This window comes from Malaclemys terrapin, chromosome 3, assembly GCF_027887155.1.
Source record: "Malaclemys terrapin pileata isolate rMalTer1 chromosome 3, rMalTer1.hap1, whole genome shotgun sequence".
Lineage (NCBI taxonomy): Eukaryota > Metazoa > Chordata > Testudines > Emydidae > Malaclemys > Malaclemys terrapin.
The window spans coordinates 34,742,830-34,766,816 of NC_071507.1; the positions used below are offsets into that span (position 1 = coordinate 34,742,830).

At 41.8% G+C, this 23,987-nt stretch overlaps 1 protein-coding gene across 3 annotated transcripts in view; it reads right to left on the bottom strand.

Moving 5' to 3' along the window:
* The window catches only part of PRKCE (protein kinase C epsilon), a 503,064-nt gene that overhangs the window by 23,153 nt on the left and 455,924 nt on the right, over positions 1-23,987 (bottom strand). For 2 of the 3 annotated variants that reach the window (XM_054023147.1, XM_054023146.1), the window contains 2 exons: positions 17,345-17,533; positions 3,966-4,112 (listed from right to left, as the gene is read on the bottom strand). In XM_054023147.1, the coding sequence (XP_053879122.1) occupies positions 3,966-4,112; positions 17,345-17,533 (336 nt within the window). The remainder of the gene's footprint in view (positions 1-3,965; positions 4,113-17,344; positions 17,534-23,987) is intronic. The other variant, XM_054023148.1, reaches the window with a different exon arrangement.

Sequence of the window (23,987 nt, forward strand, 5' to 3'; positions counted from 1 at the left end):
GGCCGATGTTCATCTGGTGGGTTCTGTGCTTTTCTTGGTGTGGGGGGGCTAAGAAGCCACACCTTGTCACTGCTCTTGGGCACCGAGGGCCCCGCTATTGGCCCAGGAAGGTGGTAGAGGAGGGAAGTGGGGGAAGGGTCTGGGTTTGCGCCTCGCTCTGAGTCCCAGCCCCTCTTAACACCTGTAGGTTTCTTACCCTCTTCCTCCTTGGGTGGGGTTACCCTCGGTCTTTAGATGCTGGGGGAGGGAGTCTCCCTGCCTTGCCGGGGAAGGGTCTCCTTTACTTCGGTTATCTGGTCTCTCAAATCTCACACACCTCCAAGCTCCAGTCCTCTCTCCTTCCTCCTCCTGCTCTGACTGCCTGAAGCAGGAGGTTTTATAGCAACCCTCCCTAGTTTACAGGGAACCACCCTTTAATTAGCCTAGGGCTTATATATTTCCCCTCTCCCACTCCAGTATCACAGGATGGAAAGGATTGTCAGGAATTCTCCCACATTTCTAGGATTTCTGGGGTAACATAGATATAACTGAGTCAGAATTTACTCTAGATATTTAGTCAGAATTAGTTCTAATGCTGATGCCCCAGTCACCTCCTTTGGCAGATTATTCTACTGACCTCAGTGTCTGACCATTTTTTCTAATGTCTTAAGTTTCCCTTTTTTTTTTTTTTTTTTTTTTTTTTAAATTTAAGGCCTTTATTTGTAATTTTATTACCCATAATTCACTTAAATCAATATCCCTCTTTTCTTACTTCCTCAAGTATCTATGACACAGGTAGATAGCAAAATCCCCCTTAGTCATCTTAGGTCTTGGTCAGAAAACAGCTGCACACTTGTGTAAATATGTGCCTCCTTTGCATAGGCACAACTATATATGTGCATGCAAATCTGGAATTTTGATGCACACATGACTAGATAGGCGTTGTGTGCATTTGCAGCTATGTGCATTCACAGTGCATGTAAATGTGTGCCTATTTTCTGACTACAAATCAGGCCTCTTGGCTCAAAGGTGTTCTCACTATGTTAAGTCTTCCTAACCTCACTGTTGTATATCAAGCCCTTTTATCCTTTTACATTTTTAGATGACATTCTTAATCAATCAATATTTCCTTCACAGAATTGCAAGAAGTTAAACATTGTAGAGCACTTCAAGTGTGCCTCTGTCAGGGTTGAAAACAATCAAGTTTATTAAACTGAATCAAATTTAAAGAGGAATTCTATATACTTTCCATTCCATTTGTTTTAGTCTTCTGTACTTTCTCCCTTTCATCTTTTATTGAATGTATGTGCAATTTTTCCTAGATTGATGTCCATATAAAATATTCTTCTGGATTATTTATGAAGATATTAAATTTTATTGGCCCAACACTGACCCATCTGAATCTCACTGGATGTACCTCCGACTTTGAGGTTGCACGGTTTATAATTATGTTCTCATTGTGTAACCCTTCTGTCAACACTCAATACAAGTCACAATTTTCTTTTCCAAATGATATCACTTTTCTGATTAAGAGGTGGAGTAAAACTTTCAGATGATCTTGCCTGGGGATTCTACTAAAACGGGGAAAACCAAACAGGTGCAAACCTATGGAGCCGGTACAAAATAATCACATAGTGTAATTAATTATGCATGGTGCACTTTCAGAGTGGGGAGATGCTAACTATAAGAATTGATAGAGACAAGTTAGAAGAGAAGTTATCCTTGATATACTTTTTACTGAGAGGGAGGAACAGATTGAGAACGAGAAAATAATAGACCAGACTAAAAAAAATTTGAATTCACCATTGTAAGGAAAGGTTTCACAGAAAGCAGTTATACAAGGCTACTAGGTTTCAGGAAGGCAAAGTCTGGAGAACTAAGAAAGCTGGTGAATAAGGTGTGATGAGAAGTATGGAAATCCAACACTGTGATAGCAGCCTGAAGGATCATAAAAACCAGCATAATTAAGATGCCACATACAATCACCCCTACAAGTAAGTATTTCAGTAGCCACCAGTTGACACCTAGCTTTACAAGGAACTGCTTAGAGACCACCAACAAATCTCAATGGAAACGGAAGAGGTAACCAAACAAAAATATTAACAGTGATGTAAGGAAAAAGGAGCAAATATGCAAAAGGAGCTAATGCTATCAAAAGGGTGTGAAAGGAAATAAAAATGGCTTTTGCAATATATTAGGAGAGAAAGAATTATCAGAAAGAAAGAAGGCCCATTAACATATTAGGAGGGATTATATCAATGATCAGTCAAAATGGCTGAGATACTGAATTCCTTTTGGTTTTTAAGAAGAAGAAAAACAAAAATTCATTTGGACAATTAAATAATGAAGATCTTGCAAAATGGCTATTGATAACGTAGAGATAAGGGAATAGCTGGAAAATGTGAATGTATGAAAAACTACCAGTAGGTAATATGCATCCTGAGGTATTAAGGGAAAATAGCTGACAGAAGTACTGGATCATTGGCAATTAGTTTCAGAAATCTCTAGAGAAATAGGGAGATATTGGTGGCCTGGGGTAAAGCAAGTGTGGATTCATTTAGAACTTTACCTTGAGTTCTGGTCAGTCCATTATTAGAAAAATGTTGACAAACAGGACAGGTTTAGAGAAGAGCAACAAAAATGATTATGGGATGACAGGACACGTCTATGTGGAAATGTTAAAAGAGCTAGATATATATAGGTTGGCTAAACCTGGACTAAGACTTAACAGTTTACAAATATTTGATGGGTGTGAACAATGAATAGGAAGAAATTAAGGAGGAGAGTACAAGGGGGTAAAACTTGGACTAAATTGGATGAAATTAGAAAAGGGAAGATTTAGATTTAGATTTTGAAATATTCCTATGAGTGAAATCTATTAGGTAGTGGTATATTCTCCCAGTGAAGTGGTGAAAGCCCAGTCACTTGGGATATATGAACCCTCACTGTTATCCCACAGAGGAAAATTCTGCATAGACAAATGGGACAGACTAGATGACTTAATAGGTCTTTTCTGCACCTAATTTTTACGACACTTGGATTCATTGGGCCCAATGTTTTTTAATATCTTCATAAACTCTTTGAAGAAAGACACCAACAGAACATTGATCATACTTGCAGACAAGACCAAACAGTACAATAAAGAGGGAACAAAATTAAAAGGAGCATGAGGGTTTCCAAAGCTTTGGCACCCAGTGGAAAATAATATTGTCTGATTAGGTACAAAAGTACCATACTTGCAGTGCTATAGTCAAGAGTCTGTTCTTTCTTTAGACTCTAAGCCAATGTTTTCAAATACCTCATCATAAAATTTGCCATACATATTCTTAGCCCAAAAGTTGACATTTTTGTAAAATATAAATAAATCTCATTTGTTTGGTGATTTTCATTTAGAGGAAGAAAAGAATACTGAAAACTATTTTGCCTGGGTTCGGTTGCTTTAGCAAGAGAGATGGATGTTTATTTACATTTGTTAATTTAAAATATGATACTTTATTATTACTTAGATAGGTATCTGGACATAACTAGACCATTAAACATTTTTCTTTCCTTTATTGGTTTTAGTCCTTTAGTCCTGTTGTTTTTTATATTTTTTTATTTGATGTAATCAGGAACTTTTTCCCAAACACCACAACCACAAAGGTTTACCAAGGTGGGACTATTGCATAGTTCCTACTGAGAATGTATATAACTTGAAGCACATTCTTCAGACTGAGATATCCATAGAAACTGAGGAAAATCTTCAAAATAGGATCTTGGGCTCTCTTCAGTTTGCAAAGAGACTGAATAGAAAAATGTTACAGTGTATTCTAATCTGACACTTACCTTCAGAGGAACCAATACCAGGGAAATCTCTTCAGCAAGGCACTTACTCTGTTATTTCAACTTCTAATTTCTGCACCACGTGCATAGTTTCTTAATACAGCAAAAGAAACCAACAATTTTTAACCAAGTTATCTCCAGAGTTTACTCAAACTGCTACTTACAATCCGAGGTTTGAAGGGTGGCTTGATTTTCCTTTGTTCTAGAAGAACCCAGTCAATTTCCTTAAAGAACGGATGCTGTTTAATCGCGTCCTCCCCATTTTGCGACGCCACACAACCTAGGCGCTTATTTGGGTTTTTTGTCATAAACTGGGGAAAGGAGAAGTTACAAAATATTAGTGACATATGGTTGATAATTATTTGCAATCCAACCACACATTCTCAGTGCAGCTCCTTAAGGATACTCTCCTAGAAAGGGCTGCATTTCCTGCCTGAGTGACAGGATTCCCTCTAGGGGTTAGAGGTTCCAGGCAAACTCATCTGAGACTCCTACCTGTAAATCTCATGGGAAAAGGCTCCCTCAAAAATTTCAGGAATATCCTAATTTCACCTGGCTGGGAATAGACTCCCTTTCAGATTTCTACTTCAACTTCCAGTGTTAGACAAAACTGGTAAATGCAGCAACAAACTATTAAACCCTCCAGAGTCATCTTAAGGATAAAAGTTCAGGGAGGCTATTATGTTAGCCACTCTGGTTTGCTCTGCCATAAATATGATTTTAGATTTTTAACTGTTAATTCAATTGCTTTTCTTGAATACATAGGATCACAATACAGATGCTCTAGCACACATGCTGGAGATGGAAGAAAAGGTGCAGGGACCTTGTCCTTAGTTCCCAAAGTTCCCACAAAGCATGTAGGCATAATGTATTTGTTTGCACTGGCAGTGCTTGGAGGACACTAAGTCACATTCTAAGCAGCTGCCAGAGGGAGTGTAGTCTCATCCTGGAGTGGGTTGGGGCCTGGCTCTGCACCGCCCTTACACAAGAGCCAGTACACAAGAGACTTGGCTGAAGAGAACACAGCCTATGACTATTCTCTCCATGTGTAGCAAAAGCTGCCGATAGTGAGTTCTACTCAGTGCCTCTTGAGTCATTATACCTGCTCCTGGCCTCTGCAGGTATAATGCTGCCAGGAGGCCTCTGCATAGGTGCTACCCCTCTCTCCCTTGCTCCCAATAAGGGCCAGATTCTAAGAGTCATAATTAAGATAATAAATATTTCATGACCATGACGTCTATGAAAACAATATGATTCCGGGTGTTCCCATAAAAAGTCATGCACTGCATGTAGTCACACTCATGTAAAGTGGATATAAAGCACTATCAAAACAAATTCTGTGTGGCTGTAAATGATACTGGAGAGAATAAGGCCCCATGGAGTTTGTCACTCTGGCCAACATGTGAGTGAGCTAGATTCTTCCATGAAATTTTACAAATTTGTCTCTCTATAGATGCAGTGTAATTGAGTATGGGAGAGTGATCAGGGTTTTAAAATAGTTTAACACTTTTAGTTAAATATTATTAATTGCAAATCTTTGAGTTTTGCATTTTTTCCAATTACCAGAGCATCCTTCCTCATAATTTCCAATGGCAAACAACCAGCTTCATGGGTATTTTGGTGCTTTGTTATCTTTACAAATTCTTAAACCAGTACTTGCAGCTTTTTAACAGTATTCGGATAGAAAATAAACTTAATGAGAATTAACATATTGACTTTTCCTTCTATTTTAAAACTAAGGTTACAATCTTTGCATTTTCTGCCAGCACAAAGCCATGACCTTTGCTCATTCTTCTGCCCCAACAACCTTCCTTAGCCAGAATAGATCCCACAGCAGAATCATACCCAAGGAAAATAGGTTTTAATTCATATAATCCTTTCAATATCTTTCTCCTTTGACCAACACATTTTCACAACAATATGGTTTTATTGTTTCTTTGTACCATACACATAAGACTATTTTGGACAGCCAAGGACAAACGTGGTTATGTCGGGTGGAAAGCTGCACATATACATTTTCCCTTATCTCCAGTATGCTGGCCAGGGCAAAGTTACACAAACATCTGTGCCCCAGCTATTGGTTCCTGTGGCTTCTCCCATAAATACGGTGTAGTTTTACCTTGAGCGATCTAGTTAACTTAGAGAAAGTGGACCCCACAGATAAAGCAGTAATTTCAAATAACCCTTTACAATGAGCATTTTGAGAAGTCCCAACCTTTCACTTATTACTGAAGCAAAGAGCTTAGCAAGGACTGATGAAAGTATTGGGCATGTGTGGGTGAAATATCCCTCTGTGCTGTACCGACCTGGTAGCCTTGTGCCAGTGAGAGGAATGGGGGTGGTGGAAAGGATGCATGGGAGCTACAGGCAGAAGGAAAGGCACAGTGGTCAAGAGGTCAGAAGCACTCCATTGTTACGCTGGGAAGTTCCACTCTATATTGGAAGCAGGCTAGTATGGAGAAGATTGTCAGGGGAAGCCACAAAGAAGGGCCTCTGGATCTCTGTTTACGCAGATCCAGTTGCAAGGTACAAAGAAAGTGCAGTGGCTGCTGTTCTAGCCTATAGGTAGGAGATGCTATAGCAGCTGCAGAGTGGAGGCAGTGCAGCCCCATTTCATGCCCCCAAGATGTGGGCTGGAGTTTGCAAATGAGTGCATATACACCCACCCACCTCCAAGCAGGACAGCCACATATAAAGTCTCAGGCTCCATGGAGGTTTAGAGAGTTTTACCCTGATACGAATAAACAGTGTATCTGAAACTATTTGAGCTACCAGGTTACCTGTTCACATGCTTCAGGAAATATGCTGAGCGATCACCAACAAGGGAGAGGAAAACCTCCCCCAACAGCATAGTATTACACAGCTGGCCAGGTGCATGTTGTTTTTCGTTGCACCTTCCTTTTAAGTACTGGTACAGGGCACTGTCAGAAACAGCAGATAGGACTAGACTGCTGACTTGTCTGAACTAGGATGAGAACTTCCATGTGCCTTTCTCTTGAAAGAGCAGTAATATTTTACATCCCTGTCATGCCTTTCATCCAAAGTGCTTCACAAACTGCAAGATGACTGAAAAACAGCCTCTACAGTGGAGGAAGACAACTGACCACTGCACAGCATATTCCATAACCATGAGTGATAGGGAAAAATTGGCCAAGGGCCCTGGAGCAAACAAATATTCATACAAATACGGCAGTGGGATCGTTAACATCCTCCATAGAGGATAGGGCATTGTTTTTTTACAGGATAATCTGTGTAGACTGCTTCACAATTAGGGTTGCTAAACCTCCAGGATTGTCCTGGAGTCTGCAGGAATTAAAGATTAATCTTTAATGAAAGATTACATCATAAAATGAAACCTCCAGGAATCTATCCAACCAAAATTGGCAACCCTACCTCACAATGAACTCACATGGAAGACAGCTTATCTGCTTCAGAACAGTGATCATAAGAATATAAAAGTGACTATTTTATTCTACACCGATTCTCATCTTGCCTCCATCAACTAGTATCTGAGCACTTTCCAGTAGTGAATTAAGCCATGTGACTAACATCTGTCACGTGCTGTTTGTTCTCTCTCATTCTCTCTCCACAGGGAGACGTGTGTGTGCAGTGAAGTTTGTTTTGGTAGGGTTTTGTTTTGTTTCCTGTAAATTTTATTTCAGCTGCTAAATAAGCAGTTACTGCAGCCCATAAAATGGTCTCTCCCAATGAACATGTGACCCATGGCTGGATCAGCAATTGATAGGAGTCTAACCTACTATCTTCTGAAAGGTACAGTGCACGTCTTCCGTGCAGTACATTGTGGTTCCAAACAACACATCAGCCATCCCAAGGACAGCACTTCCAGCTTAGTCTTAAATTGAAGTGAGCTATTTTCACTGTTTCTCCAGGTTCCCCAATAGAAGGCAAGTCTGATGTCAGTAACTGCCTGTATTTTCTCCTAGGGGAAATAAAAACATTTTTTATGAAAGAGACTTTGTCAAAAGATGATGATATACTGAGAAAACCATAAAATGCATTCCTAGGTTCCTCTGCTTTATTTTACACACAGGAGCAGCTAAGTGACTGGGAGAGAGAGGAGACCAGGAACCAGCCACAGTGCACCCTGGAGAAGAATAACATGGAAGCCATATGATATGCTTCTTGTACTGTGTAATCCAGATATCAAAGCAATAGAAGCTGGTCTCTGTCTATATCTGGTTCTACCCTCATGCCAGGCTGCAGGCAACCAAGACATCAGCACAAGTATTTTTTTTTAAAGTGCAGGGGATTAAGATGCTACTAATTAGTGTAGTTTAGTATTCTACCCCACAACCTAATAGGACTCATATGTAGATACTGACGGTGAAGAGACCTGATGAAATGATACCGATGAAAATATTTTAAAAGTATTTTTGATGTTTGCCATAGTCTGTAATCTCTTAAAAGGCTGAAATGGACATTATCCTACTACCCCTTTTGTCCTTTTTCCATGTGATAAATATCAATTCATTTCCCCTCTATTTTCTATGGAGTACAAGCCAGTGCAGATTATTTAGCTCCTAGTTTGCTAAAGCATCGTTGATGATGTAATTGTCAATACAATTATAGACTAAAAGAACCTTCCTATCAACTGCCACCTGGCGGGATGGTGCCAATGCAGCAGGAGAACCATATAAAAAGTCATAACAAGTCACAGGATCATGTGTTAGTTATAGCTATTGCTTTTTTATTTTAATTTCTTGAGGCTGGATCCTGCTCCCAGTGAAGCTGATGCCAAAACTCGCAATGATTTAAATGGGAGCAGGACTGGACTCTTGCTGACATAGTGGTAAATTGAAATTAATACCACGGGCCCAATGCTCAGTTACATTGAAGCACCTTTGCACCACTCTGGCAGTGTACAGGGGTCGTAGTGTAAATGAGAATCTGATGTTGTAGGTCATGAGACTTAGGCAGCTAGGTGTTTAACAGCCAAACTGTCCAAGGTATTTAGGCACCTAAAGAAACAGATGGGCACCCAGTGGGATTTTCAAAAGCATCTCAGCAGATTAGGTGCCTACCTCCATTGAGATCAACTATTTAGGTGCTTTTAAAGATCCGACTAGGCACCTATCTGCAGCTTTAGGTGACTAAATACCTTTGAAAATCTGGCCTCGGGTCATTTTTGAAAATGTACCTTAGGTGCTTTTGCAAATTTTACTGTTGGAATGTGAAGAATATTTTCTATCAGGTCAATTTTAAAGTAGGGTCAAATTTGGAGCTGAAACTATCTGATCGTCTCCTTTTAATTTCTAGAACCAGCTTTAAACACAAGCAAGACAGATTAATAGGCCTCCATAGTTCTGTAGTGACTCAGCGATTCATGGCCCTATTCCTCCAACATTGGTGACCCAGAGATAAGGCGCACAATACAGCTTCCCATTCAGCCATCCCCTCCCTCTGCAGGAGCAGAGACTGCAGCAAGTCAGCTTCCCTCTTCTGATACTAGATACTAGACACAGAGAAGGTGGCATAGGAACCTGACCAGCAGCTTGGGAATCCTGAAATTTGCAAGACCAGTACTGAGTGCCAGAAGGAATGAATCTCATACTTTGTCATTCAAGGAGAACAAAAGTGCTTCCTATATAGTCACCGCAAGGAATAGAGACCTTTGCTGGAATAATATGGACGCTGGTAAACATTTATGACTCAGCTGGTATATTGAGGCACAGCCAGCAGTAGGGTGCAGAGATGCACTGTTCCAGTGGAAGTTCCTAGGGGGCTATAGATAGGCACCAGATCTCTTGGAACAGAGGGAGAACACGGTCATTGTGTCATCGTTCCATAGGGTGCACCTCTCCTTTCCATGTGGGGCCACTCTGTTGGCAACTGTGAGGGGAATGGGGATGAGGCACCCTGTTTGGGAAATCTAGCACTACTTGGGGTGCCAGATCTGTGTAGTTCTTCTGAGTGTGCCCAACTCCTGTAAACGAGTGCAAGGTGACACAGCTCCCACAGCCACACTACAGCTGGTGCAGCTCTCAGGTGGTAACAGTGGTGGGAGTGTTAGTGTAGACAGAGCACTGGTATGTCTACCACTATGTCATCAAGACCTGCTCTGAGCAAGGGTAGAGAAACAGGCCTCTGAGTTGGTCTAGGGGACACTGTAAAAATGTCCATGTCCCATCAACACAGGCATTACCACTCTTCTTACTACTGGTGGAGCTCTATTGGTGTTACTACAAGTATCTGAGGCAACACGAAAGACCAATGATCCTGATTCAACCATGAAGACTCATGCAACACTCCCAACAAATTCCAATGACTGCTAAAGGACAGCAGCACTCCACCCACAGGACAAGGAGTAAAGTGACTCATTATCATTGTATACTAGCCTTAACCATTGACACACTGGCTCCGCAATGGCCTCTTCTTCCCCACTGCTCATACAGATCTCAGTGATTTTCTGACACCCTGCACCGGATGAAGAGAGTGGAGCAGAAGCTTGTGTGCCAATGGTGAGGGGAAAAAGGCTGATTCAGATAAGATGAAACAAATTCGTCAAAGCCTACAATGAGGCTGTCTTACAAACTAAGAGAACCTTCCTATCAACCACCACTGAGGCTGCCAAATCCTGACCCAAAATGCTATCCAGGGTGGTAAACCACTTCACCAGTGCTGAGTGCCTACAACCTGCATCTGAACTGAGCACCAAGTGCTGTAAAGAACTATCATCCTTCTTCGCTGAAAAGATCACACACACCCAAGAAGCCTTCTCAAGCAGCAAGCAGCATGGATCTGTTCCACCTATACTCACCAACAAATAGACCACATGCATTTTCACAATTCAGTACATCCATTTATTAAGAAGTTCTGGACATCCCAAAGAAATCTTGACCCAAGACTTGTGAACTTGACCCATGCCCTTCCTGGCTTGTGAAAGAGAGTCATGACCAACTGGTGCAACTCCTGACTGAAATAGCCAAAGTGTCATTCAGGCAAAAAACCTTCCCCTTCTCCTTCAAACACACAATATTCTGATATACTGATTCTAGCCAAGTGCTGCTCAGTGTCAAACCTCCCATTTCTGAACAAACTCATATAGAAGCTAGTCGAGGCCATTTACAAGCTCATTTAACTGAAGCTAACATTCTAGACCTGGCACTATCTGGTTTCAGGGTAGGACATGGAACTGAAATTGCCTTAGGGACACTGATGCATGATCTCCTCCTATCAAAGGCTAGAGGACAGACATTCATTCTCATCCCCCTGGATCTCACAGTATTTGACACTGCTGACCATACTGCCTGAGAGTGGTGGGCAGGGGTACAGGGCAATACATTAAAATGGTCTGAGTTTTTCCTAGAGGCACGCACCCAATGAGTAGTACTGGGAAACTGCACCTCCACCAATAGACCCCTGACTTGTGTAGTCCCACAAGGATCAATTCTCTCTGGTCTTTTTCAGTGGCTACATGCAACTAGTAGGTGAACTGGTCAGCTGACATTGACTCAAGTGCCAGCAATATGTGGATGACACACAGTTCTACCTATCATAGAAACATAGAATATCAGGGTTGGAAGGGATCTCAGGAAGTCATCTAGTCCAACCCCCTGCTCAAAGCAGGACCAATTCCCAACTAAATAATCCCAGCCAGGGCTTTGTCAAGCCTGACCTTAAAAACCTCTAAGGAAGGAGATTCCACCACCTCCCTAGGTAACCCATTCCAGTGCTTCACCACCCTCCTAGTGAAAAAGTTTTTCCTAATATCCTACCTAAAACCTCCCACACTGCAACTTGAGACCATTACTCCATGTTCTGTCATCTGCTAACACTGAGAACAGTCTAGATCCATCCTCTTTGGAACCCCTTTTCAGGTAGTTGAAAGCAGATATCAAATCCCCCCTCATTCTTCTCTTCTGCAGACTAAACAATCCCAGTTCCCTCAGCCTCTCCTCATAAGTCATGTGCTCCAGCCCCCTAATCATTTTTGTTGCCCTCCGCGGGATTCTTTCCAATTTTTCCACATTCTTCTTGTAGTGTGGGGCCCAAAACTGGACACAGTACTCCAGATGAGGCCTCACCAATGTCGAATAGAGGGGAACGATCATGTCCCTTGATCTGCTGGCAATGCCCCTACTTATACAGCCCAGAATGCCGTTAGCCTTCTTGGCAACAAGGGCACACTGTTGACTCATATCCAGCTTCTCATCCACTGTAACCCCTAGGTCCTTTTCTGCAGAACTGCTTCCTAGCCATTCGGTCCCTAGTCTGTAACAGTGAATGGAATTCTTCTATCCTAAGTGCAGGACTCTGCACTTGTCCTTGTTGAACCTCATCAGGGTTTTTTTGGCCCAATCCTCTAATTTGTCTAGGTCCCTCTGTATCTGATCCCTACCCTCCAGTGTATCTACCACTCCTCCCAGTTTAGTGTCATCTGCAAACTTGCTGAGAGTGCAGTCCACGCCATCCTCCAGATCATTGAACACGACCGACACTTGGGGTACTCTGCTTGAAACCGGCTGCCAACTAGACATGGAGCCGTTGATCACTACCCGTTGAGCCCGACGATCTAGCCAGCTTTCTATCCACCTTATAGTCCATTCATCCAGCCCATACTTCTTTAACTTGCTGGCAAGAATACTGTGGGAGACTGGATCAAAAGCTTTGCTAAAGTCAAGGAATAACACATCCACTGCTTTCCCCTCATCTACAGACCCAGTTATCTCGTCATAGAAGGCAATTAGGTTAGTCAGGCATGAATTGCCCTTGGTGAATCCATGCTGACTGTTCCTGATCACTTTCCTTTCCTCTAAGTGCTTCAGAATTAATTCCTTGAGGACCTGCTCCATGATTTTTCTAGGGACTGAGGTGAGGCTGACTGGCCTGTAGTTCCCTGGATCCTCCTCCTTTCCTTTTTTAAAGATGGGCACTACATTAGCCTTTTTCCAGTCATCCGGGACCTCTCCCGATCGCCATGAGTTTTCAAAGATAATGGCCAATGGCTCTGCAATCACATCTGCCAACTCCTTTAGCACCCTTGGATGCAGCGCATCTGGCCCCATGGACTTGTGCTCATCCAGTTTTTCTTAATAGTCTCAAACCACTTCTTTCTCCACAGAGGGCTGGTCACCTTCCCCCATACTGTGCTGCCCAGTGCAGCAGTCTGCGAGCTGACCTTATTTGTGAAGACAGAGGCAAAAAAATCATTGAGTACATTAGCTTTTTCCAAATCCGCTGTCACTAGGTTGCCTCCCTCATTCAGTAAGGGGCCCACACTTTCCTTGACTTTCTTCTTGTTGCTAACATACTTGAAGAAACCCTTCTTGTTACTCTTAACATCTCTTGCTAGCTGCAACTCCAAGTGTGATTTGGCCTTCCTGATTTCACTCCTGCATGCCTGAGCAATATTTTTATACTCCTTCTTGGTCATTTGTCCAATCTTCCACTTCTTGTAAGCTTATCACCACATCATTTATCCTTCACCACATCAGACCATACTGCTATGACCTAGCATCAAGATGGCCCAGTGCTTGGATGAGATCAGCTTATAGCTGAAGAACGGCTGGCTAAAGCTGAACAGCAGCAATAGAGAGTTGACACTGGTGGACAGAGGGAAACACTTTGAAGAGTTCACAGCCACTTTAGCAGTCTTTGTTTAAAATTCAGTCCATTGTGCAGGTGTACTTGTGGAGCTGGTTCTGAGCTCTCACATAGCTGTATTCATGAGTAATGCTTTCTATATCATCTCTGGTTGGCTAGGAAACTCTATCCCATTGTGGTGGATGATGATCTGACCACTTATTCATGCATTTCACTACTTCTCAGCTGGAGTACAGTAATGCAATATATCTGGGCATGAAGACTTCAGCACTTAGGAAACTCCCAGTAGTATAGAATCAGAACACTGCAGCACATGTTCTCCTACCACAAACACATCAAACCTGTCATTCGTTCTCTACACTGACCTCCCATAGAATACAGAATCAAGTTCAAGGTCTTGGTCTTTATCTTCAAGGCACTCAAAGGCCTGGGCCCAGCATATCTAAAAGACCGCTTAAAACTCCAGGATGAAAATGGTGGTTGGCAACTTTGCTCCTCTGGAATAAGGCAGATTGCTACAATAAGGGTAAAGCTCATCAGTGTGGGAGACAGAAGTTTCTTGGGGACAATCTGAGACTGTGGAATGAACACCTCCACGAATTAAGGACCATCAAAACCTCACCACCTTCTGCTCCAAGTGCAAGGCGAATTTCTTTGACCTGGCCTTCTCTAACAAACACATAGCAACATGTATATATTTTTTTAAAAACCCAAATGACCTCAACAGCACATACTTTTCCTTCTGTGGAGAGGATGAGTAAACAAACAACATGTGATAGATGTTAGTCACATTGCTTAGCGCATTACTAGAAGAAGCTCAAATACTACGGTGATGAGCATGTCATAAGAACCTATACAGATTAGAATAGAGATTTTCCCAAAAAGGCTAGTGAAGTTATAACCCACTGGTCAGTGCAGGTTACATGACTGCCTCTATGCCTGAGTCACAGATTATATGAATCTGTTACCAGCACCCATCTGTAATTTTAGCTTTGGGGGTGCCCAGTTCAATCTCTGGGGTTGGCCAAGATGTCAGGCCATCACACAAGTAGGAGCTCATCCAGGACTCAAACTAAACACCTCCAGTGCTAAACACAAATCTCTACAACTTGAACTAAGCAGACAGACTCAGTAGCAGGGGACTGAAACAGACTCACATCCTCTATGGTCAGGCACAGAAGGAGATCAGTAACACACTGACCACAGACAGTGGAAACTAGAGGTAACTCATCCCAAGCATCTGAAATCCACAGCAGCTCAAATCCCAAATTCCACTTATGTGATGGCTGCCATACTGTGGATTGAATTAAGGACCTCCAGACCTCCAAATCTTTACAGCCTGAGCTAAACCACCAGGCTCCAAGGCTGAGAGCTGGAGCAGACCTGTATCCTCGGTGGATCAGGTATAGAGGGGAATGCAAAACACACTGGCAGTATGCTAGATAGATAAAGCCTTTCTCTCCATCTCTTGCAGACAAACACAGTGCTGGGCACAATCTGGCTTGCTACACAATCTATCATGCATTCCAGCACTATCAGCAGTAAATAGTCTCATTTCAATGAATAATTGTCTCTCTCACATGACAGCATGGAATTTTAAATAGCATCTCCTGCACATTCATAGAAACAGGCCTAAAAAGATCTGTTCTTGTAGGATAAGTAACATGCTGTTGGTAACGTTTACTGGAAAATTGTCCTTGGATTTTTTTGCGGGAATTAAAAATGGAAAATTGATTCTTGCAAAAAAATTTAAAAAATTTAAAACACTGAACTGAAAATTACATTTGAGGTAAATGTATGTCGTTTTGTTAAACTTTCCCCAAACGCTATTTGAAGGGCTGTGAAAATGTAGTGTCTAAAGAACAAGACCCATGTCTGAGAGTACAATGTGAGGAAATAAACTGTTCCAAAGCTAATCCCTTGTTAGTATTCAGCAGTAAAATACATAGACGCCTCTCTATTTCCTCTGTTTTTCCTGTTCTTCATCTGACAATGTGGCTAAAGTATTAGACGAAGATCACAAGTTTCTAATGTTCAGACAATAACTACATAGACACAAGCAGATTGTTAAACGTAAGGGGCCAGATGCTCAGCTGGTGTATACTGGCACAGTTCCATTGAGTTCAACTGATTTACGCCAGCTGAGGAACTGGCCCAACCAGGAATATACTTTTTAAAATGTAAAATGTAAAAGATGGTTTATGGTTGTAACTCTCTTTGTAGAGTTTAAAAAGAGCATTAATGATAAACTACAAACAGCAACAGAGGGTCCTGTGGCACAAACTACAAACAGAAAGACATCAACAAGGGATCACAGTAAGGTAAAAATAAGCATGGCTAGTATCAAAAGATATTGGCAGAAGAACAGACTAACCAGAATTATAAACTGACAACAAAACAGCATTACAGGAAACCAACCTATTGTGTGTCATTGCATTTATTTTTCACAAAAATGTGTAGCTTACACAATAGGCCTGTGAATTATTTTCTCTGAGTGGTTAAGATTTATGGACCTGAGCTGTAACATTGGGATCAGTGTCTAAACTCTCATGAAGATCAGGGTGTTGGGCCCCAGCTTTTTGTTTGGTTAATTATGGACAGGGGCCACTGTCAAAAGTCAGATCTGCATCTCAGCTTCTCTAAAGTTCAGGGCTATTAGAATTTGAGGGTTTGGTTCATGCCCACATGAACTATCTGGTCCCATGACTCTATACCAGGACTTTCCCTAAAAATCCACATCTTACTGGACTATATATTCTCCCCTGTCATGGAAACACTTGTGGTAGGGAGAAAGTGCCATGATAACTCATCATGAAATGTTCAGTTTCAGAGCCATCCTTCACTCTCTTAGGAGTCATATGATTTACATTTGTCTATCTCATTTGTGGTGCAAACAGTCAGCTAGATGTCTAGCTTTTAATGTTTGTGCCCGGACCTTGCTGAAGACTCACAAATCCAGATGCACAATCAGGGCTATTGTATAAGTGACACATTTTTGTGAAAAATAAATGCAATGACACATAATAGGAGACATGAAAGAGTTGTTTCAGCTAAGGACAAGAATAAGGCGCATAAAAAGAGTCACTGAATGATGCTTCTTGTCCCAGTGCTGTCCAAGTCAATGTTCACTCCAGCTTTCTGTGCCACTTGCAGAATGAAGCCTTATACAGACCTTATTATGGTAAGACCCAACCTTTAAAATTCTTCTCAAACTGAAAGCCCCAAATTTACCACTGGGATGCAGTACGGGACTGATGATTAAGTAGAATGTCCAAAATTACCTGGTGACATGTTTTGGCCACCTGACAAGCAAAACCCACCTGGATTTGACAAGATTCTGTCAATCACCCAGCTCACCTGGGGTGAAGGACCAAAGCAAAGTTACTTGCATTATAGTGGGAACATCTGTTTAAAAATGCCATTGTGTCAAGTAAGGAAAACAACATGCAGCTTTAAAGTATTTTTTGACAACATGTTAAAAAAGGCAGCAGGGTGGCAAAGTTTATATGTGGATTAAAATAAAAACATGCATCTGACGAAGTGGGTATTCACCCACGAAAGCTCATGCTCCAATACGTCTGTTAGTCTATAAGGTGCCACAGGACTTTTTGCTGCTAATAAAAACATTGACACTGTTTCTTTAATTACATAATGCTTCCCCTGCTCCTAGTGAGCATGCAGTGTGTAAAGTGTCAGAGTGATAACACAGCTCTAGTTGATTGTGATTTTCCCTGAAACATGATTGTGCCTAGATTTATACAGCATACAACCGCAAGGAACACAAACATTCTGTTCCTTTCCCACAAGAAGTGTAATTTATCCCAGGACCCATTATCCTAATAGTAGCACTCTGAACTGTGGTTGAACTTCCAGTGGTGACTGTTCTGAACTCCTGAAGGTAAATTCGATTTTCAGCAAGGGAATAAAAAGAAGAAAAGAAAAAAAGGAAGAATGAGAGAAGGAGAAATGGAAGACTCACTGCTTTTAAAATGCTGACAGCTTCTTTGCTGAGCCAGACTGGGTAGAGCACATCGTCATGAAGGATGGATTCAAAGAGATCATCTTCATTGTCAGCTTCAAAAGGAGGTTGCCCAGCCATCATTTCATACATCAGAACACCCAAAGCCCACCAGTCTACCGAGGGACCATATTCTAACTCTTGGAGGATCTGTTAGGGAAACAGAGAGGTCAGATTTAATAGGCAACCTGAGTGATACCTTCAGATGCATGTTTATTGATTAGACACAAGATGCTTATCCTACTACAGTGTCTCAAAGAGGCCAAATCCTGTTGACTTCAATGGCAGTAGGCGTGGGTTTTTTACTTGTGCAGCTCCTATTAATATCAATCATATGGCTAAATTTCAATGTGTTGCACTGAAAACCAACCTGCAGTAGTGTTCTCAGAAGCATTAACCAAGTTTATTGGTCTCCCCTAGCATGTTCATGAGTAAAAGAGTTGTATAGCCTTCTATATTGTTTAAACCAAGTTGGGGAAAAGTATACTGCATATGCAAAAAATTGGTGGCAAATGTAAAATCAGAACATAACTGCCATCCTGGATCAAACCAATGGCCTATCTAGCCCAGTATGTTGTCTCTGACAATGACCAATACCAGAGCTTCAGGGTGAGTGTACAGAACAGGGCCGATGGTGTAATCCTCTCCCACCTTCCTTTCTCAGCTTCTGGCAGTCAGAGGTTTAGGGTCGCCCTGAGCATGGGATTGCATCCCTGACCATCTTGGCTAATAGCCATTGATGGACCTATCCTCCATGAATTTACTAAGGTCTTTTTTGAATCCATCTGGCTTTTTGGCCATCACAAGATTCCATAGCAATGAGTTCTATAGGTTAATTGTGTGTTGCGTGAAAAGTACTACGTCTTGTTTGTATTAAATCTTCTGTCTGTTAAATTAAAACCATGACACCTGGTTTTTGTATTATGGAAAAGGGTAAATAACACTTCTCTATTCGCTTTTTCCACACCATGTATGACTTTATAGACCTCTATGATATCCTCCCTTAGTCATCTCTTTTCTATGCTGAATAGCCTTAATCTTTTCAGTCTCTCCTCGTATGGAAGCCATTCCATATCCTTGATCATCTTTGTTGCCCTTCTCTGAACTTTTACCAGTTCCATGATATCCTTTTTGAGATCAGGTGACCAGAACTGGACACAATATTCAAGCGTGGGTGTACCATGGATTTATATAGTCCCATTATGACGTGTTCTATCCTAATGTCTATATCTTTCCTAATAGTTCTTAACATTGTTAGCCTTTTTGACCACTGCTGCATGTTGAGCTGAACTTTTCAGAGAACTATCCACCAAGACCTCAAGATTTAGAGTGGTAATTAATTTAGAACCCATCCTTTCATTGTCCCTGTCTTGAACACTGTACATTGATGTAGTTGGTCCTGTTGCACAGAGATCTGCTAAGATTTATAATAATCCTTTTAGTATGAATACTGGAAGCCAAAAGCATCCTCCTTTGAGAATTTTGTTTACAATAGGAAAACATGATACCCTTTCATGCAGCATCAACCCCACTGTTTTATACTAAAGATTGTAGACTTTGCTTTAATTATCTTTGCTTCTTGGGAAAACTGGCAGGTTTTCTACTTGTAGTGGCAGCAAGTTCCAATGTGTGACACAAGCAAATCCAACTTTGCAACAGAGACCTCGGATGGGTTAGAGTGATTATTATTATATTACTCCAGGGCTACTGTTATTCGAGGAACAAGCTTAATTGTTGACTTTAGTCTGTTGGAAAGGAGTCTGCAGTTTCGCTGCAAAGTATCAACACAAGAAGGTGACAGGTTAAAAGAAAAGGTACTATGACCCCAGGTTGATAGCTGTAATGGCAACCACCATACACACACTCAAACGTTATTAGCATTATAGCTGGAATCCTCTGGGTAGGGATTATTGTACTCAGCTCTAGTGAATGCTGATTGTACTGTATATATAAAACCCATCCAATATTAATATAAGCGCAGGTATTGGTCTAAGATTTGAATCATAGTGCTTGGATCCAGATCTAAATGTCCCCAAAATTTGTAGGTGGTTGGACCCTATGTTTTGGTTTGTGATATTATAGAAATACATTACAGAAATGTCAGTTGCAAAGTTGTCCTCAGAATTGGACTTCTCCATGGTCTGGTGTGGGAATGATCTTTGGATTTCACATTTTTGCTTTGGCATCCTGCCAATCAAAAGTAACATGAACGATATAGTGGTGACTCAAGAGGACAAAGCAGTAGGAAAGCTGGAGGAAAAGGAATGGTGAGAAACAAACAAAAAGGGAAAATGGGAGTTTTGCCACCTTCAATGGGCCCAAATTTTCATCTGAAAATGTCTAGGAGTTTAGTACTGCCTTTTTATTTAGTAAAAATTTATAAAAGAATCCACAAAGTTCTGATTCTTTTTTCTAGTGGAGTAAAGAAATAATGTTCACAAAGCCAAAACCTTACACAAACTCATTTTGCTTTCCTTTTCTTACTGGAGTGCTCTCTCAAACTGCGTAAACCACCTTAGCACAAATTATGTAGCTTTAAAATGAGTTCCCTTGCCTTTGCACTTACCAATACTTGGTATCATCTAGTGCTAAAACTACAGATTTACACTTTATCTTTACTTAGCAACCAACATTTTCCCCCTGCAAAATAATGTTTGATGAAAAAAATGGTGATATAACTTTTTGCCCAGCATCCTTAGCACAAATGCAATATGTGTGAGATACATGTAGGCCACCTTTACTAGAGGGGCCTCTGAACTTTATTGGGAATGTTCCAGTCAGGGCTGGCTCTGGCTTTTTTGCCAACCCAGGCCGGAGCGTCGGGAGGAGGGCAGAGAGCCCGGCCGCGGCCCCGCTCTCCCCAACCAACTGGAGCGCCGGGGGAGGGTGGCGAGCCCGCTGCGGCTCCGCTCTCCCCGGATGAGCGCCGCTCCCCTCCACGTGCCGCCCCAAGCACATGCTTGGTAGGCTGGTGCCTGGAGCCGGCCCTGGTTCCAGTTGGGAAGATCCTGTGCGCTGCAATCCAGCCTTAGAGACCACAACTCCCATGATGCCTTGGGGAAAGAGAGAGAGACTTGCTCTTCCAGGCAGTGCAGGGAGAGCAGGCGGTGGGCTCCATTTTTGGGGAGAGGAGCCAGATTACTGGTGTGGAGCTCTGACCATACCAACAGCTGCTGCTAGGAAGCCAGAAGCTGCTGCTGAGAGCCTGCTGTGGCTTTGATTGAGCAGGGAGCTTCAGAGGTAGGTTGGTGGCTTCACTGGAGCCAAGGGAGAGATGATTGCTGTGCCTGGAGCTGAATGAGGTGGGCCTGCAGTGAAGGCAGAGTGAGTAACCCTCACTCTGGTTTGGGAAAGGGAAGGGGCACAGCAGAGAGTCTGAAGAGAGGCAGAGTGATCTTCCCATCGAACCAGGACCCAGAGCTGCTGACATGTGGTGAAGCCAGCTCCAGTGGTCAGAGGGGTTGTGCAGCTTGTTGCCTTGGCTGGACTGATACACAGAACTAACAGCGTGCTGTCTCCAGCTGCAGATCTCCAAGCGCTCCCATGCAAGTGTCTAGGACTCTGAAATCCAGGGGAGTGTACACTGTGGGGTGGGGTAAATGGTGGCAGTGCAAATGCCAGTTACATAAGATTAATTTATTACTATATATTATATTTGTTAATTGATTTTATTCAACTGCCCCCTGTGGATTTAAATTAGTAGTGACATATAACACTGTTCTACAGCCAAAATGCTTCTGAAATAAATGTAGTCAAACTTTACTAATTATGGGTCACTGAGAACGAAAATGATGCTTAAAATTGTTGATTGGCTCTAGTTTTCAAGATATGCTATTGGGTCAGTATATACGACCCTTGACTTGGGAATGGCAGAGGATAAGTGAGTTATAAAGGGAAGGGATCTCAATTTAAACCAGAAACGACTAAAATACATCTTTGACTGGATCTATGAATAAATCTATGACTGGGTTTGGACGGTACTTGCTTTTTAGGCAAAACAATGAATGATGCAATCTGAAGCTGGTATTGCGTCATAGATTATATGAATTGCATCATGTTATTCCTAGAAGTCATGGATGATGCAATCATAACAAAGCTTACATCACTCTGCTGAACAAATTGCCCTATATCAGCTCTAGAAATCATACAGTGTCGTGCTCTCTTATTTGTCAGTGTTTGATTTTGCAAAGGGACACATTTCTGTTTAGCCAAAGTGAGCAGAGATGCCTCGTACTTGTGTGAACAGTGCAGATAACTTCTGCTATGTTTGTGGTGAAGTGACTTTTGCACCACAAAAGTGGAGTATAACCACTATGGTTAAGAAAGCCTATCACCTTTATTTTGGCTGCAAAATTGGAGATTAGGACAAGAGGTGGGCCCCACACATATGCTGCAACACTTGTGCAACAAATCTTCGCCAGTGGTTGAACAGGAAAAGGAAATCTATGCCTTTTGCAGTGCCAATGATTTGGAGAGAGCCAACAGATCATACCAGCAATTGTTACTTCTGCATAGTGCCTCCAGTTGGGAAAGGTGTGTCAAAGAAGAAAAAGTGGACTGTGCATTATCCAAACATTCCATCAGCTATATGCCCAGTACCCCCTGGAGAAGGACTGCCGGTTCCTGATGCACCAGAATCATTCTCACTTGAGTCACATGAGGAAGAGGAAGAGGATGAAACTTCTGGTCCTGAACCATCAATGTCACAGGACCCACATTTTCTCCCATCCTCCTCCTCTGAACCACACCTCATAACGCAAGGTGAACTGAATGACCTTGTCAGGGATTTGGAACTACCCAAGAGTAAGACAGAGCTGTTGGGCTCCAGACTACAGCAGTGGAATCTCCTGGCAGGTGATGTTAGGGTTTCCATGTTCCGTGACTGTCAAAAGGATCTTGTCCCATTCTTCTTCATGGAAGGTGATCCTGTAGCCTGCAACAACATCGATGGTGTGATGGCAGCCCTCAACATCGTTCATGATCCAGATGAGTGGAGACTGTTCACTGATTCATCGAAGACGAGTCTTAAAGCTGTTTTACTGCATAATGGCAATGTTTTGCCATCAATTCCAGTTGGTCATGCAGTCCATATGAAGGAAACCCATGACAACATGAAACAACTTTTGAGGTGCATAAACTATGACCAACATCAGTGGCAGCTTTGTGGCAATTTGAAGGTTGTTGCTCTCTTGCTTGGTCTGCAGACTGGATACACAAAGTACTGCTATTTTCTCTGTGAATGGGATAGTTGTGCAAGAGATTCCCACTACATCAAGAAAGATTGGCCACTCCGACAGTCATTGGAGCCTGGGAGGAAAAGTGTTCAGCATCCACCACTTGTTGAATCAAGGAAGATTTTGTTACCACCCTTACACATCAAGCTGGGTCTGATGAAGAACTTTGTCAAGGCCATTGACAAAACACAAGCAGCTTTCTGGTACCTCCGTGGAAAATTTCCAAGGTTAAGTGAAGCTAAGATAAAGGAAGGTGTCTTTGTTGGTCCTCAGATTCGTGAACTTCTTCGAGATGATGCATTTGACCATGCACTGCATGGCAAGGAAAAGACGGCATGGAAAGCCTTCCCGTTAGTGGCAATAAATTTTCTCGGAATCAACAAGGCAGACAACTACAGGTTGTTGGTGGAAAACCTCCTCAAGGCATACAAAAGCCTTGGTTGCAACATGTCACTAAAGATACATTTTTTGCACTCTCATCTAGATTTTTTTCCACCGAACTGCGGAGCAGTGAGCGACGAGCACGGCGAGCGATTTCACCAGGACATTGCAACAATGGAGAAACGCTATCAGGGCAAATGGAGCCCATCAATGCTTGCAGACTATTGCTGGACAGTGACAAGAGATGCTCCATTTAATGAATACAAGAGATAAGCCAAGAAGCGCCGAGTAGACACTGAATAGGACTAAACTATGTACATAATAGTTTTTTGCCTTTTGTTTCATAATACATTTTATTTATATAACCTTTTTGCTGATTTTTAAAGTGTTACATAAACAGGACAGGTGCAATATTATCATGTAAAGCAACCATAAACACATGAAAAGACCTAGGTTTACAATTTATGATTAAAACTCTACTATCTACACAATATACATAGACATAAAATGTAAAAACTTAAATATCTTAGAAACAGTAGCCAATCAGTTGTTTTAATTGTCATATTTGAATTCAGCACATCAAAATACATAATAAATAGCACATTTTATCTCTGAAGCAGACGACATCTCAAAAATTGTAGACCAGTGTAATCTTAGACTGTTATACCCTGTTTCTTTAACTTGTTAAGTAAAGGTGTGTTAACTCTAAATTAAGTATAGTGGACGTATATTATATATAATTGGTATTTTTGAGTTAGACCCATGCCACAGATTTATTTATTAATTATTATTATTATTGTTGTTATTGTTATTATTACTATTTGAAGGGGTTTATTCCTGGAGGTTCCCAAGGCATGCCATTGAGTGTGTACAGGGGCCAACCAGGTGGAGGCACTGCCAATTGTAAATTCTTTAGTATAAAGGGACTGCAGCAGAGGGGTGGATAAAGGATTCCCACCTATCCAACATCACCACTGGGATACTCAGTC